The sequence below is a fragment of the Hemiscyllium ocellatum genome, chromosome 11 (assembly GCF_020745735.1).
Source record: "Hemiscyllium ocellatum isolate sHemOce1 chromosome 11, sHemOce1.pat.X.cur, whole genome shotgun sequence".
Lineage (NCBI taxonomy): Eukaryota > Metazoa > Chordata > Chondrichthyes > Orectolobiformes > Hemiscylliidae > Hemiscyllium > Hemiscyllium ocellatum.
Window position 1 is genome coordinate 4,099,047 of NC_083411.1, and position 24,802 is coordinate 4,123,848.

General features: G+C 46.5%; 1 protein-coding gene across 2 annotated transcripts in view; it reads right to left on the minus strand.

Annotated features, from left to right (window-relative positions):
* Positions 1-24,802, minus strand: part of mcf2a (MCF.2 cell line derived transforming sequence a) — a 199,047-nt gene that overhangs the window by 10,939 nt on the left and 163,306 nt on the right. For both annotated transcript variants that reach the window (XM_060832397.1, XM_060832396.1), the window contains exons 22-27: positions 23,249-23,470; positions 20,274-20,366; positions 16,649-16,727; positions 11,956-12,010; positions 11,654-11,763; positions 8,689-8,783 (exon numbers count right to left, since the gene is read on the minus strand). In XM_060832397.1, the coding sequence (XP_060688380.1) occupies positions 8,689-8,783; positions 11,654-11,763; positions 11,956-12,010; positions 16,649-16,727; positions 20,274-20,366; positions 23,249-23,470 (654 nt within the window). The remainder of the gene's footprint in view (positions 1-8,688; positions 8,784-11,653; positions 11,764-11,955; positions 12,011-16,648; positions 16,728-20,273; positions 20,367-23,248; positions 23,471-24,802) is intronic.

Below are 24,802 nucleotides of genomic sequence, written 5' to 3' on the forward strand. Positions count from 1 at the left end.
TTTATAAAAATATTAAACTATTCCCAGAACCTCATTGTGTCTCTCAGACACCCCTCCCCAACCCTTGACCACTTACTTTGCAACAACAACTTGGAGTTACATAACACCTTTGACAGGAGCAATTGTCAAAATTTTATATTGAGCCACAGAAAGAGAAACTAGAGCAGGCAATCAAAAGATTGGTCAGAGAGGTAGATTTTAATAAGTATCTTAAAGGTTGAGAGAGAGGTGAGAGACAAAGAGGTTTACAGAGGGAATTGGGCCCAAGGAGCTGGAAACCAATGGGAATGAGAACCAGGAGTAGATTCACCAACTTTAAGTGCATTTAAGTCGTCATTGGACAAGCATATGGACGTACATGGAATAGTGTAGGTTAGATGGGCTTCAGATTGGTATGACAGGTCGGCACAACATCGAGGGTCGAAGGGCCTGTACTGCACTGTAATGTTCTGTGTTCTATGGTGTTTGCACGACTTCAAATTGCTGCTAGGACAATGTCGATAGTTGTCGTTCATTTATTACACCCTAATTTGTGTGTTATACACTTTATGCCGCTCTGAGTATGATTTGTAGTTTGTGTTGTCCATGGTCCTGGTCCTGGAGAAACACTGTCTTGTTTTTTTACCGTATCAGTTGTATAAATGACAAATAAAATCTACTCTACTCTACAGGGTGACCTGGACAGATTAGGTGAGTGGGCAGATACATGGCAGATGCAGTTTAATGTGGGTAAATGTGTGGTTATCCACTTTGGTGGCAAGATCAGGAAGGCAGATTACTACCTAAATGGAGTCAAGTTAGGTAAAGGGGCAGTACACCGAAATCCAGGTGTTCTTGTACACCAGTTAATGAAGGTAAGCATGCAGGTACAGCAGGTAGTGAAGAAAGCTACTAGCATGCTGGCCTTCATAACAAGAAGAATTGAGTATAGAAGCAAAGAGGTTCTTCTGCAGCTGTACAGGGCCCTGGTGAGACCACACCTGGAGTATTGTGTGTTATTTTGGTCTTTGAGTAAAAAGTGAGGTCTGCAGATGCTGGAGATCAGAGCTGAAAATGTGTTGCTGGTTAAAGCGCAGCAGGTCAGGCAGCATCCAAGGAACAGGAGGTTCGACATTTCGGGCACCCTCACCTTGACCTCCTTCCACCTATCACATCTCCATCACCCCTCCCCCAAGTCCCTCCTCCCTACCTTTTATCTTAGCCTGCTGGACACACTTTCCTCATTCCTGATGAAGGGCTTTTGCCCGAAATGTCGAATTTCCTGTTCCTTGGATGCTGCCTGACCTGCTGCGCTTTAACCAGCAACACATTTTCAGTTCTGCTATTTTGGTCTCCAAATTTGAGGAAAGACATTCTGGCTATTGAGGAAGTGCAGCATAGGTTCACGAGGTCAATTCCCAGAATGGCGGGACTATCTTAGGCTGAAAGACTGGAGTGACTGGGCTTGTATACCCTTGAGTTTAGAAGGCTGACAGGGGATCTGATTGAGATGTATAAGATTATTAAAGGATTGGACACTCTGGAGGCAGGAAGCATGTTTCTGCTGATGGGTGAGTCCTGAACCAGAGGACACAGTTTAAAAATATGGGGTAGGCCACTTAGAACAGAGTTGAGGAGAAACTTCTTCACCCAGAGAGTGGTGGCTGTGTGGAATGCTCTGCCCCAGAAGGCTGTGGAGGCCAAGTCTCTGGATACTTTCAAGAAAGAGTTGGATAGAGCTCTTAAGGATAGTGGGATCAAGGGTTATGGGGATAAGGCAGGAACAGGATACTGATTGAAGATGATCAGCCATGATCATAATGAATGGTGGTGCTGGTTCGAAGGACAGGATGGCCTACTCCTGCACCTATTATCTATTATCTACTCTATAAATGCTCAGTTGTTCAATTGTTCACTTACTCGTTGTATCTTAAAAGTATTAGATCTGTAGTGACCTGGGAAATTGACATGAGATGTAATGACAGATCTTATATGAGTTTAATGCTGCAGCTAACTTTACAGACAGTATATCCCTAACTCCTTAAGTGAAGAGCCATATTGGACTCAAAACGTTAACTTTGTTTCTCCCCCTACAGATGCTGCCAAACCTGCTGAGTTTCTCCAGCAATTTCTGTTTTGGTTTCAGATTTCCAGTGTCCGCAGTGTTTTGATGTTATTTGAGGTTTCATCACAAAGTTTTGCTTGAATAAATGCTGAGAATTATCTATTTAGTTACTTTTAAATCAATTTGAGAAACTTCAAAGTAATTGTGAGTTATTTTGGGCAGGTTTAGAAACTGACAACCATTTTTATTCTCTGGTGGGATGTGGGTGTTGCTGGCTAGTGTTTATTGCCCATCTCTAGCTGCCCTGGAGTTAGCTGCCTTCTAGACCTGCTGCAGTCGGTGTGCAGTCTGGGTTGACCCACAGTGCCATGAGGGAGGGAATTCCAGGAATTTGTCCTAGCAACAGTGAAGGGACAGCAAGATATTTCCCAGTCAGGATGGTGAGTGGCTGGCAGCTGGTGGTGCTCCCATGTATCTGCTGCCCATGTCCTTCTAGGTGGAAGTGGTCGTGGGTTTGGAAGGTGCTGTCTGAGGATTTTTGGTGAATTTCTGCAGTGCATCTTGTAGATAGCATACCCTGATGCGACTGAGTGTCGGTGGTGGAGAGTGGGTGTTTGTGGATGTGGTGCCAACTAAGCGGATTGCCTTGTCCTGGATGGTGTCAAATTTCTTGAGTGTTGCTGGAGCTGCCCGCATCCAGGCATGTAGGGAGAATTCCATCACACTCCTGGCTTGTGCCCTTCCAGCTGGTGACCATGCTTTGTGAAGTCAGGAGGTGAGTTACTCTCTGCAGGATTCCTAGCCTCTGACCTGCTCTTGTAGCCACTGTATTATGTGGCGAGTCCATTGAGGTTCTGGTCAACGTGACACCAAAGTTATTCATAGTTGAGGATTGGTTGTGTCTTTGAATGACAGGGGACAGTAGTTAGATTTTTGGAGGTGGTCACATCTGGCATTTGTGTGGCATGAATGTTACTTGCCACTGGTCAGCTCAAGCCTGGAGATTGCCCAGGTTTTGCTGCATCTGAAACATGGACTGCTTCAATATCTGAGGAATCGCAAATGGTGCTGAACATTGTGCAGTCATTGGTGAACATCCCCACTTCTGACCTTTTGATGGAGGGGAGGTCATCAATGAAGCAGCTGAAGATGGTTCGGTCTAGGACACCTGAGGAGCTCCTGAAGAGATGTCCTGGAGCTGAGATGACTGACCTCCACCAACCACAACCATCTTCCACAAGGATATTTCCAAGATTGGAAGGTTTGAGTTATTAGGAGAGGCTGGGACTCAGTTTTCATGGAGCGTAGGAGGCTGCGGATGACCTTATAGAGGTTTATAAAATCATCGGGGCATAGGTAAGGTGAATAGACAAGGTCTTTCCTCCAGGATAGGGGAGTCCAAAATTAGCGGGCATATGTTTATAGTGAGAGGGGATAAGATTTAAAAGGGACCTGAGGGGCAACCTTTTCATATAGAAGGTAGTACGTGTATGGAATGAGCTGCCAGGGGAAGTAGTAGAGACTGATACAATTGCAACATCTAAAAGAGAATTGGACACGTACACAGATAAGAAAGGTTTAGAGGGACATGGGCAAAGTGCTGGCAGATGGGACTAGTTGAGTTTAGGAAAGCTGGTCGGCACGGTTGAGCTGGGCCGAATGGTCTGTTTCTGTGCTGCATGACCCAAACCAGCGGAGAGCTAACCCTGTGATTCCCACTGACTCCAGTTCTCCTGGGCTTTTTGATGCCCCACTGTGGTTGCTTGTAGAATCTTGCATACACAATTAAAGTCTGACCTTGTAGAAGGAATTATACTGGGGGAATGAAGCTCGCAAATGTCACAGCTAACTGTGAAAGATACTGAGAACAGACGTGCCCATTCTCCAAGCCTAGCTTCAGCGTGGTCATATTTAAGAACATGTATATGTGGACATTGGCAGAGTGGTGTCTAAGATGCTCAAGGTCCATCGGCGCCCGCTCCCCCCTTCGCAGAGGGTTGCAGATCTTGAGAATTCTTGATGCCAGAGGAGAAATTTAGAACGGACCTAAGGGCAACATCTTCACACAGAGGGTGGTGTGTGCATGAGCTGTCAGAGTAAGTGGTGGAGGCTAGTACAATTATAACATTTAAAGAGCATCTGGATGGGTATATGAATAGGAAGAGTTGAGGGGGACATAGGCCATGTGCTGACAAATGGGAGTCGATAAGGTCAGGATATCTGGTCGAAATGGACAAGTTGGACCTAAGGATCTGTTTTCATACTGTACATCTCTACAACTCTACAACACTATTGGATGGGGGAGCAGGTCAAGGGGCTGAATGGCCTAATCTGCTCCAGTTTCACATGCCTTTGTGACCTCACAAAGGTGCCATGGTGGCTCAGTGGTTAGCACTGCTGCTAGGGACAGATAGTATCCTTTGCAAGCTGGATCGGGAGTCTTGCATGGTGCGTTGCCTGCCCGGTGCCAGGGTGCGGGACATCTCCGACCGGCTTGAAAGGATATTGGAGCGGGAGGGTGAGGATCCAGTTGTTGTGGTCCACGTTGGGACTAACAACATAGGCAAGACTAGGGTGGAGGACCTGTTTGGGGATTACGAAGCACTATGAAGGAAATTGAAGCACAGGTCCTCAAGGGTCATAATCTCTGGATTACTGCCCGAGCCACGTGCCAAATGGCATAGGGATAAGAAAATTAGGGAAGTAAACACGTGGCTAAGGGATTGGTGTGGGAAAGAGGGATTTCACTTCATGGGGCATTGGCATCAGTTTTGGAACCGGGGGGATCTGTACCGTTGGGATAGTCTCCACCTGAACCGATCAGGTACCAATGTCCTAGCGAAGAGGATAAATAGGGTGGTCAGTAGGACTTTAAATTTCTGAGTTGGGGGGAAGGGAAAGTGAAAGCAACAGGGAGTATGGAGTTAAATGGAAAGATTAGCAACAGGATAGCATATGTGCAGGCGGATCTAAACTCGAGGCAGACTGGGAATGCAACAAAAATGAAGGATAACTTAGGACATCTTATGACTTCCAATATCTCCAATGATAAGAAAGTCAGCGTTAAAGCACTTTACCTGAATGCTCATAGCATCCTTAACCAAGCAAATGATCTAATGGCACAGATCATCGTGAATGATTATGTTGTCGTAGGCATAACAAAGATATTACAGGGGGGTCAGGACTGGCAGTTAAACCTCCAAGGATTTTCAACTTATCGAAAAGACAGGGAGGTGGGCAGAGGGGGCGGGGTGGCCTTGTTAGTTAAGAACAAAATTAAATCTATGACACTGAATGACATAGCATTGGATGATATGGAGTCTGTGTGGGTGGAATTGAGGAACCACAAAGGATTAAAAACCATAATGGGAGTTATGTACAGACATCCTAACAGTGGTCAGGACCAGGGACGCAACATGTACCGGGAAATAGAGAAGGCATGTCAGAAAGGCAAGGTCACGGTGATCATGTGAAACTTCAATATGCAGGTGGACTGGGTAAATAATGTTGCCAGTGGATCCAAAGAAAGGGAATTCATGGAATGCTTACAGGATGGCTTTTTGGAACAGTTTGTCATGGAGCCAACAAGGGAGCAGGCTATTCTGGACGTAGTGCTATGTAATGAACCAGACTTCATAAAAAATCTGAAAGTAAGGGAACACTTAGGAAGCAGCGATCATAATAAGGTAGAGTTCAGTCTGCAGTTTGAAAGAGAGAAGGCAAAATCGGATGTAATGGTGTTACAGTTAAATAAAGGTAATTATGAGGGCATGAGAGAGGAACTGACGAAAATAGACTGGAAGCAGAGCCTATCGGGGAAGACAGTAGAGCAAAAATGGCAGGAGTTTGTGGGTATAATTGAGGACACTATCCAGAGGTTCACCCCCAAGAAAAAAAAGATTATCCGGGGAGGGATTAGACAACCATGGCTGACAAAGGAAGTCAGGAAATGTATTAAAGAAAAAGAGAGATCCTATAAAGTGGCCAAAGCACTGGGAAATCAGAAGATTGGGAAGGCTACAAAAACAAACAGAGGATAACAAAGAGAGTAATAAGGAAGGAGAGGTTCAAATATGAAGGTAGGCTAGCCAGTAATATTAGAAATGATAGTAAATGTTTCTTTCAATACATAAGAAACAAATGACAGGCAAAAGTCGACATTGGACCACTTCAAACTGATGCTGGAAGTTTAGTGATGGGAGATAAGGAAATAGCTAAAGAACTTAACAAGTACTTTGCGTCAGTCTTCACAATGGAAGACATGAGTAATATCCCAACAATTAAAGGGAGTCAGGGGGCTGAGTTGAGTATGGTTGCTATTACAAAAGAGAAAGTGCTAGAAAAGCTAAAAGGTCTTAAAATTGATAAATCTCCTGGCCCCGATGGGATACATCCTAGAGTTCTGAGGGAGGTGGCTGAGGAAATAGCGGAGGCATTGGTTGAGATCTTTCAAAAGTCACTGGAGTCAGGGAAAGTCTCGGATGATTGGAAGATCGCTGTTGTAACCCCTTTGTTCAAGAAAGGATCAAGACAAAAGATGGAAAATTATAGGCCAATTAGCCTAACCTCGGTTGTTGGTAAAATTCTAGAATCCATCATTAAGGATGAGGTTTCTAAATTCTTGGAAGAGCAGAGTCGGATTAGAACAAGTCAACAAGGATCTAGTAAGGGGAGGTCGTGCCTGACAAACCTGTTGGAATTCTTTGAAGAGGTGACAAGTAGGTTAGACCAGGGAAACCCAGTGGATGTGGTCTATCTAGACTTCCAAAAGGCCTTTGATAAGGTGCCACACGGGAGGCTGCTGAGCAAGGTGAGGGCCCATGGTGTTTGAGGTGAAGGACTGGTATGGATTGAGGATTGGCTGTCTGACAGAAGGTAGAGAGTTGGTATAAAAGGTTATTTTTCAGAATGGCAGCCGGTGACAAGCGGTGTCCCGCAGGGTTCAGTGTTGGGGCCGCAGCTGTTCACGTTATATATTAATGATCTGGATGAAGGGACTGGGGGCATTCTCGCAAAGTTTGTCAATGATATGAAGGTAGGTGGACAGGCAGGTAGTACTGAGGAAGTGGGGAGGCTACAGAAGGATCTAGACAGTTTGGGAGAGTGGTCCAGGAGATGGTTGATGGAATTCAATGTGAGCAAATGCAAGGTCTTGTACTTTGGAAAAAAGAATACAAGCATGGACTACATTCTAAACGGTGAGAAAATTCATAAAGCCAAAGTACAAAGGGATCTGGGAGTGCTAGTCGAGGATTCTCTAAAGGTAAACATGCAGGTTGAGTCCGTGATTAAGAAAGCGAATGCAATGTTGTCATTTATCTCAAGAGGATTGGAATACAAAAGCACTGTTGTGCTACTGAGACTTTATAAAGCTCTGGTTAGGCCCCATTTGGAGTACTGTGTCCAGTTTTGGTCCCCACACCTCAGGAAGGACATACTGGCACTGGAGCGTGTCCAGCGGAGATTCACACGGATGATCCCTGGAATGGTAGGTCTAACATACGAGGAACGGCTGAGGATCCTGGGATTGAATTCATTGGAGTTTAGAAGATTAAGGGGAGATCTAATAGAAACTTACAAGATAATACATGGCTTGAAAAGGGTGGACGCTAGGTAATTGTTTCCGTTAGGCGAGGAGACTAGGACCCGTGGATATAGCCTTAGTATTAGAGGGGGTAAATTCAGAACAGAAATGCAGAGACATTTCTTCAGCCAGAGAGTGGTGGACCTGTGGAATTCATTGCCGCAGGGTGCAGTGGAGGCCGGGACGGTAAATGTCTTCAAGGCAGAGATTGATAAATTCTTGATGTCACAAGGAATTAAGGGCTACGGGGAGGTTCCAGGTAAATGGAGTTGAAATGCCCATCAGCTGTGATTGAATGGCGGAGTGGACTCAATGGGCCGAATGGTCTTACTTCCATTCCTATGTCTTATGGTCTTATGGACCCAGTTCAATTTCAGCCTTAGGTGACTGTGTGGAGTTTGCACATTCTCCCTGTGTCTGTGTGGGTGCTCCAGTTTTCTCCCACAGTCAAAAGATATGCATGTTAGGTGCCAAATTGTCCCATTATGTCCAGGGATGTGTAGGTTAGGTGCATTAGTCAGGGGAAATGCAGCGTAATAGGGTTGGGGAATGGGTCTGGGTGGGTGACTCTTCAGAGGGTTGGTGTGAACTTGTTGGGTCAAAATGCCTGTTTCCATACTGTAGGGATTCTATGATTCATGTCAATTTGGAAACTGGCCTCTGGTGGAACAGTGAAGATCAGGTCTCCATGCAAACACCATGCATCCCAACCATGGGCTACCACATGCCCTTTCCTGGTCACCCTCAACACATGGAACATCCAATTAGACTTGGCTCACTCTTTGACCTGAAGAACAGAGTACGTTGAGTGATCAATTTGGCGAGTGGGTAGAGATCATTCAGTCATTTCATGTTGTGCTTTCACATAAATAACTCAGGAAGGTGGGGGTGCACTGAAATAGAGGTTGGGGGTGGACAGAGGGGAGGGAAGGGAGGGAAGGGTAAAAGAGCTAACCAATGATAAACAACAATCACTTCAGACAGATTAGGACCAGAAGGGTCTTGTTTTAAAAACATTAACTTTTGATGTTTCAGCCATTGATCTGTCAGAGTCACTGACCAGTTGATTTGAATCCTCTTCCTCAGTGTCATTGTTACTGGACCAGCCATCATTTCCCTCAGAGGCTTCAACATAACGTAAAGTCCCGGTCCAGTCTGTGGGGAGAGAGAAACACAGGGTCAGGTCACAGTCTCTGATTACATTCCCCTTACAATGTAGTGCTCACTGTGAAAGACAGGTACTGCAGTGTTCGGATTACACAGAATGGGACTTCCAGGAGATACAACTATCAAGATGGCAGAGAGGAGAGCTCATTAGCCAGGCCCATCCACTCCAACTGCTTTTATTTTTTTCCTCCTCTTTTCCTTTACTTATCTTTTTTCCTGAGCTCAAATGGCATTGGCAGCAGTGAGGGATCCCAGCACTGACCCATGGCAGCAGTGAGTGAGCCCAGCGTGGACGTGACCAAGCCCCTACTTACTTTACAGGGGCGAGTATGGGACCTGGCATCTGAATGGGTGGCTGCTACATTGGTGGGGGCGATGATGACAAGATGGACCGAGCAGCAAGGGTTGGCCTGAGGCTTGGCACCTTCATCACTATGTTGGGGGCAGCTAAGCAATGGCAGAAGGGCATCACAGTGACATTGATGAAGTGGGTCCAATGGCAAGAGATGTGACTCTGACTTCGGTGGGCCCAGCGCAGACAATGTGAGGTGGTGGGGGTGGGGAGGTGGGGGGAGGTGTGGGGAGGGTGGGTGTGGGGGGAAGTGAATGGTGGAACAGGCGCCACTGATGATGAGCTGTTTCAGGACTGATGGACAGATGATGAGCTGGCTCAGGACTGATGGATTCTCCTTAAGCTCTATCTTTCTACTATTTTTCTTAAACTATTCAAAATAGCACCGATCGTGGTGACAGTGGACAAGCTGTTTCCTGTACTTTACTGTTCTTCCCTCTGTAACATACACGTAACAATAAATCATGCATTCATTCAAAGCCTACTATGGCAGCTTGATAATCTTGAACTCAGTTTCTACGAAAAATATCTGGAAATAAAATAATACAAATGGCCATGAACTGTTGACGAAAGTAATGTCTTTTAGGGAATGTCATTCAGTCTGGCCTACACGTGACTCCAGACTCACAGCAATCTGGCTGACTTTTACTCATCCCTGAAGTCACTCATTTGTATAAAGCATACATAAATGGAATCTCACAGCTCTGCAATCTCTCACCATTTAGATAAAGTGCTTCATTTTTACTCTTTCTCCCAAAATGAACAATTCTACATTTTCTGATTTGCCGCTAACACGGAGATGCTGCTCATATATCTGTCAGTGAAAACCGATGCAAATTCATTAATCTGCCTTTTCCATTAGTAATTCCCCAGATTCACTTTGTTAACTACTTCCTTTTTAAAGCACCCACAGAAACTCTCACTGTTTTTCAGCCAGCCTGCTGTACATTAATTGGAAAACATTCCCACTTCTGACCTTACAATGGAGCAGCTGAAAGATGGTTGGGCTTAGGACACCACTTGGGGGAACTCCTGCTGAGATGTCCGCCAGCTGAGATAACTGAACTCCAACAACCACAACCATCTCCCCCATGTGCCAGGTATGACTTCAAGCAACATAGAGACTTCTCCTCATTCTTCCCATTGACTCCCTCCGGTTTTGCTGGGTGCCTCAATGCCACACTCGGTTAAATGCTGCTTTGATGTCCAGGGCAGTTAGTCCTCTTTTCCTTTGCTCCATGTTTGGATCAAGATTGGAAAGAAGTATGGAGCTGAGTGACCCTGATGGAACCCAAACTGGGCGTCAAGGTCATTGCTAATCAGGTGTTGTTTGATGACGCCTTCCCTCATTCGACTGATGATCGAGAGAAGTCTGACAGGCCGATAATTGGCTGGCATGGATTTATCCTGCTTTTTATGTGCAGGACATATCTGGGCATTTTCCACATTACCGGGTAGATGTCAGTGTTGTAACTGTACTGGAACAGCTTGGCTAGGGGAGTGTCAAGTTCTGGAGCACAGGTTGTTGTCAGAGACTACAGTCCTTGCAATATCCAGTCTCTCCAACGGTTTCTTGATATCATGTGGAGTGAATGGAATTGGATGAAGACTGATATCTGTGATGCTGGGGACCACTGGAGGAGACCGAGATGGATCATCCACTCAGCACGTCTGGCTGAAGATTACTGTGAATTCTTCAGCCTTATCTTTTGTATTGATGGGCTGGGCTCATCTGTCATTGAGGATGAGTATATTTCTGACGTCACTTCCTCCAGTGAGTTCATTAATTGCCCACCACTATTCATGACTGGGTATTGCACGACTGCAGGGCTTAGATCTTATCATTTGGATGTGGGATTGCATAGCTCTCTGTCTATTGCAGAGGATTATTGCGTCCTGTAAATAATCCCATGTTGTAGCTTCACCAGGTTGGCATATTTGTTTTTGTTATACCTGGCTCCAGACACATTCTCCCACAATTAATTTTGAACCAGAGTTGATCCCTGGGTTGATGGTTGAGTAAGGTTAGGTGGGGGGGGGGGCAGGGGCGGAGAGATTTAAATTGTGGTTAAATACACTTCTGCTGCCAATGACCTCATGAGCCCCCAGTCTTGAGCTGCTAGGGTTTTTTTTCTGAATCTACCTCATCAATCATGATGGTAATCTCACTATAAATACATAAATATGATTAAACAGCTAGCAATGGTGTCACTTCAACTTCCTTTTCACTCATTTTCTTTATCTAGAAGTTCTAAGTAAAAGCAAGAGAGTTTGGTGAAAACAGCTTCTGAGCTAACAACTGTATAAATTTAGCCCACAGAGCACACTGTTCTAGGAACACAGTCAGCTCAAAAACCACACAGCCAGTAACGCTTCGCTGAAAGATGACGAAACTCTCTGATTAGCATCACTGCAACTTGCGTATGTGCAGACCCACTGGCCTTTACAATAAATACCAGCCTGACATTTTCAGTTCCGATTTGTGAACAGGGGTTTGGGGCAGTACCTTTCCGTGTTGAAAGATGCTGAGGGGACAGAGAGAAGTTTTCCAAAATCACAGGATTTGTCAGCTCAGAATCGTTTTCCTCTGAGCTTAAAGAGGCTGTTTTCTGTTTCCTGTAGGAACGATAAAAATTAGAAAATTGCCTGAGACAAGACAGAAAGGACAAACTTGTCTTCTGAAGAACTGCTCAGATCTCTGGAACCGTATCTTTCCAATTGCATTAAATTAATGCAAAACTGATTCAATCTACTTTGTTCCTTTGCAAGACAAATAGAGCAGATCTTATGGACCATTTTAACACTTACCCTGGGGATAGAAGAATCTGATCTGTAAGATGATGATGATGAGATTGGCTGTCATCTGTGGAACCGAAGCACAGTGAGATAATGATCAGGCATTGTTATCACCCAGGGGTTGCCTGTATATCCTGTATCCATTCAGTTCTCAATTAAATAAATGGTTCCAATTAAGTGGAAATGAAATTCTTGAGCAGGCATGACTACTGAGGCAATCACAGGGACATCATTTAATGGTATTATAATAGAGAGGGAAGATTGTAAAAGGATATGGAATAGGGACTGTCGGCTGGAGCTTCAGTTCATAAAGCTGTGCATGAACAGGAGACCGTTCAGTCCCTCAGTCCTGTTCTGCTATGTGTAAAAAATGAGGTCTGCAGATGCTGGAGATCACAGCTGCAAATGTGTTGCTGGTCAAAGCACAGCAGGTTAGGCAGCATCTCAGGAATAGAGAATTCGACGTTTCGAGCATAAGCCCTTCATCAGGAATAAGAGAGACAGCCAAGCAGGCTGAGATAAAAGGTAGGGAGGAGGGACTAGGGGGAGGGGCGATGGAGGTGGGATAGGTGGAAGGAGGTCAAGGTGAGGGTGATAGGCCGGAGTGGGGTGGGGGCGGAGAGGTCAGGAAGAGGATTGCAGGTTAGGAGGGCGGTGCTGTGTTGAGGGAACCGACTGAGACAAGGTGGGGGGAGGGGAAATGAGGAAGCTGGAGAAATCTGAATTCATACCTTGTGGTTGGAGGGTTCCCAGGCGGAAGATGAGGCGCTCCTCCTCCAGCCGTCGTGTAGTTGTGTTCTGCCGGTGGAGGAGTCCAAGGACCTGCATGTCCTCGGTGGAGTGGGAGGGGGAGTTAAAGTGTTGAGCCACGGGGTGATTGGGTTGGTTGGTTCGGGCGGCCCAGAGGTGTTCTCTGAAGCGTTCCGCAAGTAAGCGGCCTGTCTAGCCATGGGGTGATTGGGTTGGTTGGTTCGGGCAGCCACGGGGTGATTGGGTTGGTTGGTTCGGGCAGCCACGGGGTGATTGGGTTGGTTGGTTCGGGCAGCCACGGGGTGATTGGGTTGGTTGGTTCGGGCAGCCACGGGGTGATTGGGTTGGTTGGTTCGGGCAAGTGACTCCCTTGTCAGATCCACACCCCCCACCAACCCAACCTCCACCCCCAGCACCTTCCCCTGCAACCGCAGGAAATGTAAAACTTGCGCCCACACCTCCACACTCGCTTCCCTCCAAGGCCCCAAGGGATCCTTCCATATCCGCCACAAGTTCACCTGTACCTCCACACACATCATCTATTGCATCCGCTGCACCCGATGTGGCCTCCTCTATATTGGTGAGACAGGCCGCTTACTTGCGGAACGCTTCAGAGAACACCTCTGGGCCGCCCGAACCAACCAACCCAATCACCCCGTGGCTCAACACTTTAACTCCCCCTCCCACTCCACCGAGGACATGCAGGTCCTTGGACTCCTCCACCGGCAGAACACAACTACACGACGGCTGGAGGAGGAGCGCCTCATTTTCCGCCTGGGAACCCTCCAACCACAAGGTATGAATTCAGATTTCTCCAGCTTCCTCATTTCCCCTCCCCCCACCTTGTCTCAGTCGGTTCCCTCAACACAGCACCGCCCTCCTAACCTGCAATCCTCTTCCTGACCTCTCCGCCCCCACCCCACTCCGGCCTATCACCCTCACCTTGACCTCCTTCCACCTATCCCACCTCCATCGCCCCTCCCCCTAGTCCCTCCTCCCTACCTTTTATCTCAGCCTGCTTGGCTCTCTCTCTTATTCCTGATGAAGGGCTTATGCTCGAAACGTCGAATTCTCTATTCTTGAGATGCTGCCTAACCTGCTGTGCTTTGACCAGCAACACATTTGCACCTGTTCTGCTATCCCATTCAATCATGACTAACCTGTACTTTAACTCTATTTACAATACTTTGGTTCTGTAACATCCTTAACATTGTAACCAAATAAGGGTGTAACAATCTCAGTTCTGAATTGTTCAGTTTATCCCCAGATTTGTGTGGATAGCATACTATATTCCTGTTGCTCACCTCATCAAAATTATTGGTTCTATTTTTCAGACAATTTTGCAGCGATGACTCCCAGCCTTATTTAGCGTGATGAGTGATGAGAGCAGAGTGGGGAAGGCAGTTCTGGTGCATGAATTGAAATTTTGAAAACTCTGTATCTGGCTTATGGAGCACAGTGATAACACCACCCTGTCTCCTGGAGTCACGCAGCTGATGTATACAACACAATGTGATCAGGAGACCAAACAGAGAGGAACGGGACTGTCCAATTACAGATAAAATTGGGATCACCTCACACCCAACGTCTCAAAGTTGGCGAGGCTCGGTGTTTGTGAATCTGACCAGAATGCCAGTAATCAATTGTTTTCTCATTATTAGTCATTAATATGACCATTGAGATAATCACTGGACAACTATTAAAAACCAAAAGAAGTGTAGATGCTGTAAATCAGAAATTCCTGGAAAAGCTCAGCAGGTCTGCAGCACCTGTGGAGAGAAATCAGAGTGAATGTTTCTGCATCTCAAGAGTGCTCACCTCCCGCCCCCTCCCATGGCTACACTATCAGTCTATTTCAATCCCCCCTCCACAAATTCACACCAGACTCACTGTCCCCACCCGTGAGATTCCTGTTACTGAACTGGGTGGGAAAAGGGTCAATGGGCCCAAAACGTTTCTCTCCACAATGATTTCTCTCCACACGTACTACCAGAACTGCTGAGTTCTTCCAGTGATTTCTGTTTCTGATTTCCAGCATCTGCAGTTCTTTGACATTTTTATAAGTTATGGTTATAAGTTTAAGGTGAGGGGGGGGAAAGTTTCAAGGAAATGTTTTTACACAGAGGGTGGAAGGTGCCTGGAATGTGGCAAAACTAGATACATCAGCAAGGTTTAAGAGGCATTTAGACAGACACAGGAACAGAGAAGAAATTAAAGGATAGGGACCATTGCAGGCAGCTGGGGTTGGCTGAGAATGACATCATGGTCAGCACAGATATTGAGGGCCAAAGGGCCCATTTCTGCACTGCACTGTTCTACATTCATAGAATCCCTACAGTGTGGAAGCAGTCCATTTGGCCCATCGGGTCCACACTGACCCTCCGAAAAGCATCCCACCCAGACCCATCTTCTCACATAATCCCTATAACTCTGCATTTCCCATGACTAACCCACCCAGCCTGCACATCCCTGGGACAATTCAGCATGGCCAACCCTCCTAATCTGCACATCTTTGAACTGTGGGAAACTGGAGCACTTGGTGGTTGGGTTGGTTGGTCCGGGCGGCCCAGAGGTGTTAGCCACGGGGTGGTTGGGTTGGTTGGTCAGCCACGGGGTGGTTGGGTTGGTTGGTCTAGCCACCTCCACCCCCGGCACCTTCCCCTGCAACCGCAGGAAATGTAAAACTTGCGCCCACACCTCCACACTCACTTCCCTCCAAGGCCCCAAGGGATCCTTCCATATCCGCCACAAGTTCACCTGTACCTCCACACACATCATCTATTGCATCCGCTGCACCCGATGTGGCCTCCTCTATATTGGGGAGACGGGCCGCTCACTTGCGGAACGCTTCAGAGAACACCTCTGGGCCGCCCGGACCAACCAACCCAACCACCCCGTGGCTCAACACTTCAACTCCCCCTCCCACTCCACCGAGGACATGCAGGTCCTTGGACTCCTCCACCGGCAGAACATAACAACACGACGGCTGGAGGAGGAGCGCCTCATCTTCCGCCTGGGAACCCTCCAACCACAAGGTATGAATTCAGATTTCTCCAGTTTCCTCATTTCCCCTCCCCCCACCTTGTCTCAGTAGGTTCCCTCAACTCAGCACCGCCCTCCTAACCTGCAATCCTCTTCCTGACCTCTCCGCCCCCACCCCACTCCGGCCTATCACCCTCACCTTGACCTCCTTCCACCTATCCCACCTCCATCGCTCCTCCCCCAAGTCCCTCCTCCCTACCTTTTATCTTAGCCTGCTTGGCTACTCTCTCTCATTCCTGATGAAGGGCTTATGCTCGAAACGTCGAATTCCCTATTCCTGAGATGCTGCCTGACCTGCTGTGCTTTAACCAGCAACACATTTGCAGCGGTGCTCAGGATTAGCAAGGCTCCATTGGGAAATATCTGAAATCGAATGGCTGAGGAGGAGCTGGGGACAGACCTCTTTTCTGTCCTTCAGTGGGAGTTGCTGTGATCTAAAATGCTCTGCCTGAAAAGGCATCTTAGAATAACTGGAGAAAAATAATTGGATGTACACTTAAATGGAAAGGCCTTGAGGAATGTGGGAAGGAGCTGGTGCAAGGGATGAATTGGGATAGCTCCCTCCAGTTCATGACAAATGGGCTGAATGGCCTTCTCCTGAGAATATAATTCCACATCAAGGAGGTCATCCACGTGAAGCCGGACTTCGAGTGGCCCCTCTGCACCAGAATTTGCACATTCCAGTTTCCCACAGTCTCTAACACGACAGCTAACTGAGAAATCAGCTTTCACAGGCAGAGTTTCTTACACTATTGCACAGTTAGACAAAGCATCTAGCTAAATGTTCATTTTAAACATCATAGTTTCTTACACTATTGCACAATTAGACAAAGCATCTAGCTAAGCGTTCATTTTAAACATCATAGTAGAAGACTTTTCTAGAGCCCAGCATCAGCACAAAGTGGCAAAATACCTCGAAGGAGCCTCTGTTGATTTGTTAATACTTTCCTCATCTCACTCAACCAGGCCACCTTAACATCGACTGATGGAGCCTGAGGAGAAACAGAGCAGATTGTCCTTCATTGGGTAAATCACTTCAAAATTGCTCCTAAAGACATTGGTTCTTCAGAGATAAAACACAGACAGGTCAAACGCACGCTCTGACTGCCACTAGTGGGAAAGGAGGAGCTAGTGCTAATTTGGGCAGCCATTCTGAGGGAGGGGTTTGTGAAATACCCCAGGTAAAAACAGGTAAAAACAATGACTGCAGATGCTGGATCCTGGATTAGTGGTGCTGGAAGAGCACAGCAGTTCAGGCAGCATCCGAGGAGCAGTAAAATCGTCGTTTCGGGCAAAAGCCCTTCATCAGGAATAAAGGCAGTGAGCCTGAAGCGTGGAGAGATAAGCGAGAGGAGGGTGGGGATGGGGAGAAAGTAGCCAAGAGTACAATAGGTGAGTGGGGGAGGGGATCGAGGTGATAGGTCAGGGAGGAGGGTGGAGTGGATAGGTGGAAAAGAAGATAGGCAGGTAGGACAAGTCATGGGGACAGTGCTGAGCTGGAAGTTTGGAACTGGGGTGAGGTGGGGGAAGGGGAATTGAGGAAACTGTTGAAGTCCACATTGATGCCCTGGGGTTAAAGTGTTCCGAGGCGGAAGATGAGGCGTTCTTCCTCCAGGCGTCTGGTGGTGAGGGAGTGGCGGTGAAGGAGGCCCAGGACCTCTATGTCCTCGGCAGAGTGGGAGGGGGAGTTGAAATGTTGGGCCACAGGGCGGTGTGGTTGATTGGTGCGGGTGTCCCGGAGATGTTCCCTAAAGTGCTCTGCTAGGAGGCGTCCAGTTTTCCCAATGTAGAGGAGACCACATCAGGAGCAATGGATACAATAAATGATATTAGTGGATGTGCAGGTAAAACTTTGATGGATATGGTAGGCTCCTTTAGGGCCTTGGATGGAGGTGAGGGAGGAGGTGTGGGCACAGGTTTTACAGCTCCTGCAGTGGCAGGGGAAGGTGCCAGGATGGGAGGGTGGGTTGTAGGGGGTGTGGACCTGACCAGGTAGTCACGGAGGGAACAGTCTTTACGGAAGGGGTGGGGAGGGAAATATATCCCTGGTGGTGGGGTCCATTTGGAGGTGGCGGAAATGTCGGCGGATGATTTGGTTTATGCGAAGGTTGGTGGGGTGGAAAGTGAGCACCAGGGGCGTTCTGTCCTTGTGAAATACCCACTCACCTCTCAGCCTGTATAACTGATTGGGATGGGGTGGGGGGTTGCATTTTTGTTGCCTTTTCTCCAGCCAACTCCCAGACTCTTTCTCCCCAACCTCGTACAGTCAAGGGTTTCAGAGTATCCTGATATCAGCACTGCAAGGACACAGGAAGGAGTCCCCATGATGTGTCTGCATTCATCACTGGAACATGAAGCAGGGTCAGTGGCAGCTGATTGTACTGACCCTGAGTGTGGATAGCAGGTAAACTGATTACTCCATCTACCGAAAGAAACATGCACCTTTCTAATTCTTCTGTATTCCTGATCTGAAAGCTCAGATGAAGCTGCCAGCTACAATCGGTCACCAAGAGTCATGGCTACGCCCCAGTCTAATTACAGACGGAGAATGTCCATGTGACAACACAAAGCTGGTCTCAGTATGGGTGACCCTAAAGCTGTTGAATGCCAGTCAAAACCTGACTAGTTCACTAGTTCCCTTCTTAGAGAAAGAGCCTGTTTATAATGTCAGATCTACATCGACACGGGCGGCTCCAATCTAACAGACCTAGCAATGCACTTTGTTGCATCTACAGCAGAAAAAATATAGTAAAACTTGTGAGTGACTCACATTGGTCTGACTTGGTTTGCATTCCTCAGAACAGTGATCTAGAATGACCACAACAATCTTTTCCAAGTATTACTACTTTTTTAAAAATTGGTTTTCCCAACATTTTGGAGACGGTCCAATCACCATCCAGTTAGTGCACCGAGCAATGGGCAATAAATACCAATCGTTCCAGCAACACCAAACTCTGGTGAAAACCCAAAGCCTGGGTTTGTTCAGGAGGCGGTAAATAAAGACAATGGTAATAACCAGTGTTCAGTCAAATGAGGACGGTGACATTTGGGAGGCTGGATCTGGAGGATCTGAACCTGTTTTTAACAGGTCGACCTCGGGAATCCCCTAGATTCAGTGATCCACTGTAAACCCTTGCTGATGTCCCTGGGGCCAGGGGAACTATGCATTTCAATGTTAAGTGATGGCACCACTAGTGAGGCTACCTGACTGATTAGGCGGGGGGGGAACTGCAGACAGTTCAAGGGGGTAGGAAAGTACAGGAATACACCGGGGGCCCACTACCTACAGTTCTCACTCTCTCTCTCGCTCTCTCTATCTCTCATTCTCTTTCTCTTTCTCCACCAGCTTTGAAAAGGAGCAAACATTTCTTCAAGGAGAATTGTACCCGGCTGGGGACTTCAGGCCACAGTTCAGGCTTCGGTCTCCCATTGGCTCCAGTGTAGCTTTTACACAAGGTGTAAGCAGGGACTGCCATCCCTCAGCTCCTCAGAATGTGGGAACTCTCAACAGAAGGGAGGGAGCTCTGAAGATGGAGCGATGCCCCTTACAATTACCAACAGGCAAGTCCTGGAGAGAATGCCTCAGCTGCGCCATCAGTGCTTTCTTCAAAATTCACTGACAGGATGTGGGTATCACTGGCTCGGCCAACATTTCTTGTCCTTCCCTAATTGCCCAGGAGGCACTTGACAGTGAATCACATTGCTGTGAGTCTGGAGTCACATGCAGGCCAGACTGGGTAAGGGTGGCAGTTTCCTTCCCTCAAGAACATTAGCGAACCAGATGTTTTATTTTCCTAAATAATCAACAACAGCTTCATGGTCATCATTAGATTCTTAGTTTGAAATTCTTTGCTGAATTCAAATTCCACTATCTGCCATGGCAGGATTTGAACCGAGGATTCCCACAGCATGTCCTGGGTCTCTGCATTAACAATACCACTGGGCAAACAGCTCCCTCCCTGGAGACTGGGTGAAGCAATAATGCTGAAACCCTGTTATGGATATGTATTAGAATGTGGTCCATAAAGGTTTACAGAGACATTACCATTGGATCCTCAGCTCAACTTGAGTTTGAATTTGGTTCTTTAAATGCTGTAACTGGATGTAAATGCAAGATAGATTTCAGAAACTCATCAAGTCTCATCTGACAACACATCTCAAGCCTCAACCACTTCTATTTGGAAGGAGAAAGGGCAGCAGATACATGGAAACATCACCCTTTGCAAGTTCCTTTCCAAGCCATTCACCATCCTAACTTGGAAATATATCACTGTTCCTTCACTGTCGCTGGGTCAAAATCCTGGGATCCCTTCCCTCAGAGTATTGTGGGTCTACCCTTAGCAGGTGGACTTCAGCAGTTCAAGAATGCAGCTCACCCCCACCTTCTCAAGGGCAACTAGGGAGGGGCAAAATTTGTTTTGTCAAAGATGTCTGCATCCCAAGAATATTTTTAAAAGAAGGAATAGTTGAGTCCTGCAATTAGAAGCAAGTCAAATCTTCCAAACCCATCCGGTGAATCCTGACTGCAACAAACTCACTTGAATGAGATACACTTCTTCACGGCCACTGTTCCAGACTTCAAACTTCCGCCGATCTCCTTTAACATTCTCCGTGATTCCGACAGCGCTCATCTGACAAATAAACCACAAGAAATATTACATTCCACCATTCTCCTCTCAGTCGCAAGTCACAGCATTAGATTTGTCAGCAGTATGTTTTAAAAGGGCTGTACAAAACCCCTGGTTAGACCTCATTCGGAGTAGGGAAAGCAGTTCCGGGCACCAGACCTTAGGAAGGATAGACTGGCCTTGAAGGGAATACAGTGTTGGTTTACAAGAATGATACCTGGACTGCAGAGCTTAAGTTATGAAGAGATTGTACAAATTAGACTGGTTTTCTCTAGAATTTAGAAAGTTAAGGGGTGATCTGATCCAAGTCTTCCAGATATTAACAGGAAAAGACAGATTAGACACACTATTTCCACTGATTGGGGATTCCAGGGCTAGGGGTCGTAATATGGGTAGCACAGTGGCACAGTGGTTAGCACTGCTGCCTCACAGCACCAGAGACCGGGTTCAATTCCTGCCTCGGGCAACTGTCTGCGTGGAGTTTGCACGTTCTCCCCGTGTCTGCGTCGGTTTCCTCCCACAGTTCAAAAATATGAAGGTTAGGTGAATTAGCCGTGCTAAATTACCCGTAGTGTTAGGTACAGGGATAAATGTAGGGGAATGGTTCTGGGTGGGTTGCTCTTCGGAGGGTCAGTGTGGACTCCATACTGTAAGTAATCTAATCTATAAGATTTAGGTCCAGACTGTACAGAAGGGATGTTAGGAAATACTTAACAAAGGGTGGGAGAGGTTTGGAACTCTCTTCTACAAATGGCAACAAACGCTGGATCAGTTGTTAATTTTAAATCTAAGATTTTTTTTCAGTCAAGGTATTAAGGGATGTGGGCCAACGGCGAGTGTGTAGAGAGTTAGGTGAAAGACCAACCATGATGTCACTGAAAGGCAAGGAAGGCTGAATGGTCTAGTTCTGTTGTTATGTAGATGTAACAACAACAGGTCAATAACTACAGGAATCAATTGCAAAAGGCTAGTGCTCTCTTGCTGTGAGTCGGAATTATTAGACTAATTACGTTGACCCAGATTCCATGGTGAATTTGTTTGCGTTCACTGTCATCACTTCACTGAAACTGATATCTGCACATTCACAGCGGAGTGTGGCAATGGGTATGAGGTTCTGAAAGTCTTTTTATCAACGGGATGGGTGGGGAGAGAAGTGGAGCCTTGGTATATTTTTGAGGCAGAGGTAGATAGGGGGTGAAAGGTTAGCAGCGGTAGGTGTGAATGTGGAGTGGAGGTTTAGATTAGCCATGGCCTACTTAAATAGCACAGAAGGAAGGTGGGGCTGAATGACCCACTGCTGCAACTCCCCAACCCACTGCCAGGAAACAACGGGGAATCTATAGATTAATTAATTAATGGAATCTTTCACTTTACACTAAATATATGTTGAAAATATTAACTCCATAATTACTGAACACACTCATTAATGCTGAAAAAGATTTCTTTTATTTGATAACCAACAAGTTCTTGCATTGCAATAAAAAAGGTATTTTAATTTATTTTCCATAGTTGTCTTATCTTGTGGTTTTAGTTTTCATCTTAATCCAATCACAAATCTGGTAGACTGATGTGGCAGTAATTGGCCGGGTTGGATTTGTTTTGCTTTTTGTGGTACAGGACACACCTGGGCAATTTTCCACATTGTCAGGTAGATGCCAGTGTTGTAACTGTACTGGAACAGCTTGGCCAGGGGAGCGAGAAATGGCAAACAGAGTTTAATATCGATAAGTGTGAGATCCTGCATTTTGGAAGGCCAAATCAAGGTAGGAGTTTCATGGTGAATGGTAGGGCTTGAAGGATTATAGTGGAACAGAGGGACCTTGGAGTTCAGGTACATGGTTCTCTGAAAGTCAGGTAGACAGGGCAGTGAAGAAGGCTTTTGGCACACTGGCCTTCATCAGTATATATTGAGTGCAGATGTTGGGAAGTTATGTTACAGTTACACAGGACATTGGTGAGGCTGCACTTGGGGATTATGTTCAGTTTTGGTCACTTTGCTATAAGAAGGATGTTGTTAAACTGGAAAGAGTGCAGAAGAAATTTACAAGGATGTTGCCAGGACTCAATGGTCTGAGTTATAGGGAGAGGTTGGACAAACTAGAGTTTTTTCTTTACAGAGTAGGAGACTGAAGGGGGATTTTATAGAAGTGTATAAGATCATGAGAGAGCTTTTTCCCAGGGTTGGGGAATTGAGGACTAGAGGGCATCAGTTTAAGTTTAGAGGGGAAAGAATAAAAAGGAACCTGAGAGCCAACCTTTTTACACACAGGGTAGTACGCATATGGAATAAGCTGCCAGCGGAAGCGGTTGAGGAGGGTACATTAACAACATTTAAAAGGCATTTGGACAAATACATGGATAGGAAAGGATTAGAAGGATATGGGCCAAGTGCAGGGAAATGGGGTTAACGTGGATGGACATTTTGGTCGGCTTGGACCAGTTTGGGCTTGTAGTACAATTTTACACACACCAAATTCTAACTTCCAATCTCCCAATCTACAATTACTCTACCCAACTTCCCAACACACCCACTGTCCAAGGATATGCAGGTTAGGTGGATTGATCAGGGGAAATGCAGGGTTACAGGGATAGGGCTGAGTCTGGGTGGGATGCTCTCTGGAGGGGCAGTGTGGACTCGGTGGGCCAAATGGCCTACTTCTACATTGTAGAGATTACATGAAGCTCTACAAGTGGAACAGTGTCAGTAACTCGCTGCTCATGATGAGCAACCTCCCAAAAAGGGGAAAGGGCTGGAGCTGGGTGTCTCTCACAACAGAATCCTTGTGTGGAATAGCAATCCTGGGGCACAGCAACACTGAACCTGCCCCCAGAACAATAGCACAACTGAGAAACACAACAGCAAACGGTCAGATTCGCTGTCTTACTTTTAAGAAATGTTTGAAACTGTAAGAAGGTGCTTTGTCATAACCTTCTCCATGCTCCTCGCGTTTCTTACAGAACAGAAGTGCTGTCTCGTGAAGGAAGAGATGGCGTTGCATGGGTTTGAAGCGAGCGAGATCCTTCATTTTGGTGGGACCTTTCTTGTGGTTGATCCAGATGTTGAACGAGCCCTGCATCAAAAGTGGACCAAATTCTTCCAGGTTGCCCTGTCAATCAAAACCATTAGATGATTCTTCTGCTGAGAATCCACTGTCTAATATTAACAAAATTAATTAATAATCAATATAAAATGTATATGTTTAACTGTCATTACCAACATTTGTTCCTTTTTTTTCCAAGAGCATTTTTCTAAATGCAATCTTGATCTGTTACTGAAAAGTCCCATATTTCTTGTCTAAATGTCCTCGAGAATGTGGTGGCCAGCTACCAATTGCAACCAGCACAGACCGTGTGTTGAAGGTGCCCCTGCTGTGTTTATGCCTCTTATCCCTCTTAGTCAAAAATACCTTGGCATATCCCCCACCTTACTATTACCATTGGCTGGAGACCAGGTTCACCAGAGAGTGCAGGAGGGTCAAGGGCAGTACTGGACAGTCCTAAATGCGAGCTGACCACCCCCTGGTGAAGCTGAAGCACGGCGTTCCCAGTGAGACAAACAGCAGAAGCAGTGTGCAATAAACAGAGCTAAAGTGATCCCACAACCAACAGATCAGATCAAAGGCTCTACAGTCATGCTACGTACAGTCGTGAATGGTGGTGGACAATGAAACAACTCACTGGAGGAAGAAGCTGCATAACTATCCCCATCCTCAATGATCGAAGAGCCCAGCACATCAATGTAAAAACTAAGGTAACAATGTTTAGCCAGAAGTGCTGAGTGGATGAGCCACCTCAGCCTCCTCCAGTGGTCCCCAGCATTGCAGGTCTTCAGCCGATTCAATTCCCTCCACGTGATCTCAAGAAACAGTTGGAGTCCCTGGATATTGCAAAGGCTATGGGCCCTGACAACTTTCTGGCAATAGTACTGAAGACTTGTGCTCCAGCCCTTACTCTCGATCATCAGTAAAGTGATGGTATAGGTCATTGACAGTGCTCTCAAATTATGCTTACTCAGTAATAACCTGCTCAGTAATGCCCAGGTTGGGTTCTGCCAGGGCCACTCAACTCCTGACTTCATTACAACCTTGGTCCAAACATGGACAAAAGAGCTGAATTCCAGAGGGGAGGGGAGGGCAACAGTTGCATTTGATCAAGTGTAGCCGAGTTCAAGGAATCCTGAACAAAGCCGGAATCAATGGGTATCAAAGAAACTCTCCACTGGTTGGAGTCACACATGGCACAAAGGAAGATGGTTGTGATTGTTGGAGGGTCAATCATCTCAGCCCCAGGACATTTCTGCAGGAGTCCCTCAGGGTAGTAAACTAGGCCCAATCAGCTTCAGCTGCTTCATCAATGACCTTCCCTCCATCATAAGGTCAGGAGCAGGGATGTTTACCGATGATTGCACTATGCTCAGCACCATTCACAACTCTTTAGAT